General features: G+C 61.0%; 2 protein-coding genes across 2 annotated transcripts in view; both read left to right on the forward strand.

The window, feature by feature from the left end:
* The first annotated feature begins 901 nt into the window (after positions 1-901).
* CCL13 (chemokine (C-C motif) ligand 13) lies at positions 902-1547 on the forward strand. Its single transcript, XM_009885138.1, has 3 exons — positions 902-977; positions 1160-1274; positions 1442-1547. The coding sequence occupies exons 1-3, from the start codon at positions 902-904 to the stop codon at positions 1545-1547; spliced, it is 297 nt and encodes a 98-aa protein (XP_009883440.1).
* Positions 1548-2888: 1341 nt separating this feature from the next.
* Positions 2889-5688, forward strand: part of CCL1 (chemokine (C-C motif) ligand 1) — a 3866-nt gene continuing 1066 nt past the window's right edge. The window contains 3 exon segments of the mRNA XM_009885211.1: positions 2889-2961; positions 3391-3508; positions 3974-4069. Coding sequence (XP_009883513.1) covers positions 2889-2961; positions 3391-3508; positions 3974-4069 — 287 coding nt within the window.

Raw genomic sequence — 5688 nt, forward strand, 5'->3', positions numbered from 1 at the left:
GTGGGGCTGCACTGCAGCCCAGGGTGGCCGAAACACCAGCAGGGTGCCACCAGTGTCCCCAGCCCCGCGCGGCGGGACGTGGCTGCCTGCGCAGCTGGGCTGGCGGGGACGCACGTCTGCATCTCCTCGCTGCTTCCCACCATCCGCCAGCTGCCGGCAGCTGGGATGCGCCCCGGGATTCGCTGAGGCAGGGGGGAGAGGGGGCTTTTTGGACAGCTGCAGCCAGGCAAAATCCACCGGGGAAGCCCCAAACTGGCCTCTGCCTTTCCCAGCTCAGCGCAGCCAAGAACACGAGCTGCTGCTTCGGTGCCAGCGGGAGAGAAGCCGAGGCACACGCCCGGCCTTTTCTTTTTTTTTAGGAGGGAGGGGTTATTTGGCCATTTGTCTCCTGGGCCGGGATGCAAAGCGATAGGATGCAACACTTTGCGGTGCAGGGGGAGGACATCGACAGCCCGGAGTGTGTGCGGCTGCTGGGGACCCTGCCGGGTGCTGACCCTGGCCCTGGTCCCATCCGAGGGAGATGCCCAGACCTTCTTGCCCACCCTGAAATTCCTGCCATGGGGCATGCAGCCTGCCCCGAGGACGGGGGCGCAGAGCCAAGATTTGGGAGCAACCGGCCCTAACGCTGGAGGCAGGAGCTCAGGAAAAATCTCAAGCCCATCACGGAGTGGGAGGGGGGGAGCAGAATTTTTCCCTTCCGGGGGCTGTGCTGGGAGGGGGTGAGTATTGCTCACCCTCTGTGCTTTGGGACGTGGCAGGGGACCTGGTCCTCCCCCTGCTCACGCAACCGCTAGCCCTGGGGGAAGCCAACCCCGCTGGTCCCCCATAAAAGCAGCCCAGTGGCCCCAGCAGACAGCAGCTCTGCCCCAGCGTGACCGAGCAGCCCTCCCGCAGCCCCGGCATGGCGAAGGCAGCCGGAATGCTCTGCATCCTCCTCCTCCTCCTCGCCGTGCTGTGCTGCCAGAGCCTGGCTCAGAGTGAGCACTGACGCCCGCTCCGTCCCCTTGGGCTGGGGGACGGGGACAGCCCCCAGGGCTCACTTCGTGCACGGCGTGCGGAGGGGGGGCCTCCCCCCAAAGAGCCGCCGTGCCCATGGCGGGAGGGCTGAGATGGGAAGTGGCTGTCTCCAGGCTAAGCTGAGCTTCAACTGTTTCCCCAGGAGCCCCGGCCGTGCCAGAGAAGTGCTGCTTCAACTTCCAGACGAGAAGGATCAAGAGAGACAACATTGTCACCTGCTACCCCACCAGCCCCGAGTGCCCGCACCAGGCTGTGATGTGAGTATCCGAAACCCGGCACTGGGGGTAAAGCACCTCTAGACCCTGCCAGACCCCATGTCTTGCTTTGATGGGTCCAGTCCTGATCCTCTGTGCCCCTGAACCCCTCAGAAACTCGGGGTCCCCATACCACCACCCCACTAACCCCCATCTTTTCTCTGCCCCAGCTTCAGGGTGAGGAGCGGGAAGGAGATCTGCGCCCAGGCGAGCAGGGCCTGGGTGAAGAGGTACCAGCAGAGCTTCCAAGTCAGCTCCTTCTCCATCCCCAGCTAGCGGGGCGGCGCAGGGAGTCCCCTCCACGGGGGACAGGATACCACGAAGGTGACCCCTTTGCGGAGACGGCTGCGGGGACACCGCGTTTGGCTATAGCAGCTCATCAGGGACACCCTCCCCGTGGCGCTGTGATGACCCTCACCACCTCCCTGAAGGCAAAGGGCCTTTGCCATCCCCAGCATCCCACCGGGATGGGGTGTACCCACCCAGTGGGGTGCTGGGGTCCAGACCCGCTGCCGGCCCCCCCGTGCTCTCAGCCCCGCTCGGCGCGCAGGCAGCTGCCCGTCCCCCTCGCAGGCAGCGGCAGCGTGTGGGTGAGGTTGCGCTCGCCGGGCTGACAGCAGCAGAGGGGTTAAGGGGGAGCAGCTCTGTGGTTATTTTTTGTACAGCACACTGAACAGAATTAAACGTGGCCTCACGCATCCAAAGGTCTGGGTGTGCAAGTGTCTTGGGAGCAGGTAGATCCTGCTGCCGGCTTTCCGACCTGGGTACTAAACCACATCCGTAAGTGTTGGGGTCAGGGAGGAGCTGGGAAGAGCCGAAGCCCCAACCATGTCTCTGTGAGAGAGTCTGGGGGGTGCACGTGGTCAAACCATGTCTGTGGGGGCTTTGGGGAAGCCACCAGTGAGAGGGGCGAGAGGCAGGCACAGCCCCAAAGGAGGGGGCTTCCCATGCTCCTCGTCAGCCATCCTGACGAGTGGAGAGCCCTGGCCCAAATTCCATCGGAGCTGCCCCTCGCGGATGGCTGGTCGGGCCCCACTGACTGCCCACGCTCCTGGGATGCCATGAGGAGACGTGATGGGCGCTGCTGCTGTGACAGGCACCGCGATGGGCACGGCCACCTGATGGGCAACCAACAATGGGTCTCGGGGTGGGCTAGGGCGAGCCCAGCTGCTGCCGAGCCGCTCACCCCGGTGCTAAATTGCAAGAGAGGCATTGCAGCCACGCTGACAATGGTGGGTTTTGAAAAAAAAAAAGACTCGCCAAGGGCTTCGGCAAGGCCGAGCATCATCCTTTGTGGTTTGCTGGTGTCAACAACCAAACCTAAAATAGACTGCATCACCAGCGACGCAGAGCTGCCAGCTGCTCACCACACTTTCCAGCAGCCCTCAGGTACCACGGGGGCCAGAGGGGCCGGGAGAAGGAATTTCCACTCACTGGTTGCCCTTTATCAGTATCTCCGGGTGGTTCTTTCCCCGGGGAGAGTCCAGAGCTGTCATGGAAAGCCTGGCCGGGGGGTATATCACGCCGGGGTGCTGGCAGGAGAAGAAGGTAGCTCTTGGTGGCCCTGAGACATCAAGAGCTGCCAGCTGCTGGTGCCCACCAAGCCCCGGGTTGGACATGAAGGTCTTCTCCTCGGCTCTGCTCACTCTGCTGCTGGCAGCTCTCTGAACAGGAAGCCAGAGTGTCTCCTGTGAGTACCGACATGGAGCTTTCCCCACAGATGTCCCAGCTCCATCCCCGGCTCCACCACTGACGGGCTTTGGGGGGGTCGGGGAGTGGGATGAGAGCTTCAACTCCTGCTGCTGCCGTGGGTTTGGTGGGGTGGGGGGGGCTGAGGGGCAGCACCGGCTGCCCAAGCATGGGGCCGTCCTGTTGTTGTTCAAAAGGAGCAAAAATAGGTTTGGGGATGGCTCCGGCCCCAGCACCCCAGCTGGGGAGCTCAGTAATAAACCCCAGCGGGCAGGGAGACGGGGGGGGGTCCCACCCCGGGGCAAAGCAGCACTGCCGGGGATGCGAGAGGCGACCCCTGGTCGGAGGGAGCAGGAGAGTCCCTGGGGGAGCACCCGCTCCCCTCGTGCCAGGCGTGGGAGAGCACCAACCCCTCTCACCCCCTCCTCAGTCCGCAGTCCCTACGGCGCGTGCTGCTACAAGGAGATGTTCATCCGGCAGAAAATCCCTGACTTTCTCATCAGGAGCTACCAGAATACGCCTTCCCACTGCTCCCGCAGGGCTGTGCGGTGAGTACCCCCACTCAGCCTTCCTCCCCGGCACCCCGCTCCTCACCCTCGCCCTCCCACCTTCCCTGCCGGTGGCTCTGCCTTTGGGGGATAACCCAAAACGAGCCACCCCGAAGGGTGCGTGGGTGGGGGTGCCCTGCCCTGGCTCTCTGACGCACACATACACACGCACACCCCGCTTCAAGCTTTATCCCAAATGGACCCCAAATCCCCCATTTCAGCTGCCAGACAGAAAAAAAAAAAAAAAACAACCCCCAAAAAAACCCACCAAAAAACAAACAAACAAACAAAAAAAAAAAAACCAAACAGGAAGGAAACCAAGGTTTCAGAGATCGCTAAAAGTCAGCACTTTGGGGGGATGTGGGGGGCAGGATGCTGTAGGCATCCCCCGGCTGGTGGGGGAACTCCAGGGCTTGGCCAGATCCTGCGTACCCCCCGCTAATGCAGCCCCTCTCTCCCCCACAGTGTGGAGCTGCGGAAGGGGAAGAAGTTTTGCGTGGACCCGGAGGAGGGCTGGTTCCAGAAGTATCGGAAGCAGAAAGAGTCAACCAGAGCCTCCACGTGAAGCTGCCTTCCATATAAACTCTATTTATTTGCATCCCATAATTCTCTGTACGTTCCCGTCTCGTTAAGTCATGGAGCCGGTCTGTGCCCTCCCCTGCCATCGCCCCCTCCACACTACTGTACTTCCCTCGATGGGTTTAATAAAACATCTCGTGCTGACCTGCAGCTGGAGTGAGATGATGTAAATCCGGCAGGAGAAAACAGCGCTCACGTCGGGACTCAGCATCACGGCGGGGACCCGGGAATGGTCCAGGGAGGGCAGGGGAACCCAAAGGGCCGAAGTTGGTGGCCCCAGTTTCCCCCACAAGATGAAGCAGCTGCTGTTGGGGTGTGGGATTTAAGGATGCCCTGGGCAGCTGTGCTCCCGGTGGGATGCGGGTTGAGGTGGGGATAAAGGCAGGCGTGTGCTGGCAATGGGAGGAAGGTTGGGTTTGGGGGGGTTGGGGGGCTTGGGGGGGTTTGGAGGGTTTGGGGAGTTTGGGGGGGTGGTTTGTTTTTTTCCCAGATGGAGCAAGGGCTTATCCAGGGGCGGCTGCAGAAGGAGAGGTGCCTGGAGGTTTAGTGCTGTCCTTCAGCCCCAGCCAGACCCCAGAGACGGGCACACGTGGGGGTGACACTATTTGTGCCGGGGAGGGCTCCAGGTCACCAGGAATCATCTCGTTTCATGGGGGAAATCGTCCTGCAGCCCCTCGTGCCCGTCCACCCACTGCAGGGGCAACAGGGATGGCAAACGAAGGCAACCGGACCATACCAGGCCTGTCACTTATCTCAAACATTTCCTTAAACATAAGAAGAGACTGGAAACATGGATACTTTGGGGGCAGGTTCCCAGCCAACACTGGGAGGATGGAGCAGCCTTCATGCACACAGTTCCTACTAGGGCTCTGGCCACAGAGTTCGGACCCAACTCTGTACCCCTGCTGTGACCACCGCGGCACGGTGAGGAGAATTTGTGGCAAAACTGATCCCAGTGGCACCAGTAGAATCCTCTCCTCCCTCCAGCTCCTGCTCTTAATGCCCTGTCTCCTGACAGGGACGTATTTGCTTTTTTGGGGATAAGCCAGTTAAAATTGGATGAAATTATCCTGCTTGGGAAGAAGAGGGCAAACAGTAACGGCAACAACTTGACAGTCCAGAGGCTGGAGACTGCAGCCAAAACTAAAATCCTGAAAGAGGCGTAAACCAGCTATTCACCCTGGGGACGGGGAGGGTGACGGGGTAGGATTGTGCCCGAGCCTACTGCTCCAGCCCTGGAGCGGGGCGACAGAGTCCAGAACATCCAGTCCTCCATGTCTCTGCAACCTTTCCCGCGTGAGAATTCTGGTTTCGACCATACGACCAGCAAAAGGGACACATGTGAGACCCGCAGTGACTTCGAGCTGAGCACAACCTCGTTCCTACATGATCTTTCCTTCCCTACATGTCCAACCAAGAATCAGCGCAATCAGTGCAGGTCAATGTATGCGCAATGCGTCGTTACGGACCCAACTCTGTACCCTGCGGTGACCGGCGCGGCACGGGGAGAAGCAGAATTTGTGGCAAAACTGGGGCTAAGCTGGGATTTGCCTCCTGGCAGAGGTTTCCTGCCAGCAACAGCGGCGGTGGCTGGGGGTGTC

The sequence above is a fragment of the Charadrius vociferus genome, unplaced genomic scaffold (assembly GCF_000708025.1).
Source record: "Charadrius vociferus isolate BGI_N301 unplaced genomic scaffold, ASM70802v2 scaffold54, whole genome shotgun sequence".
NCBI classification, from domain to species: domain Eukaryota; kingdom Metazoa; phylum Chordata; class Aves; order Charadriiformes; family Charadriidae; genus Charadrius; species Charadrius vociferus.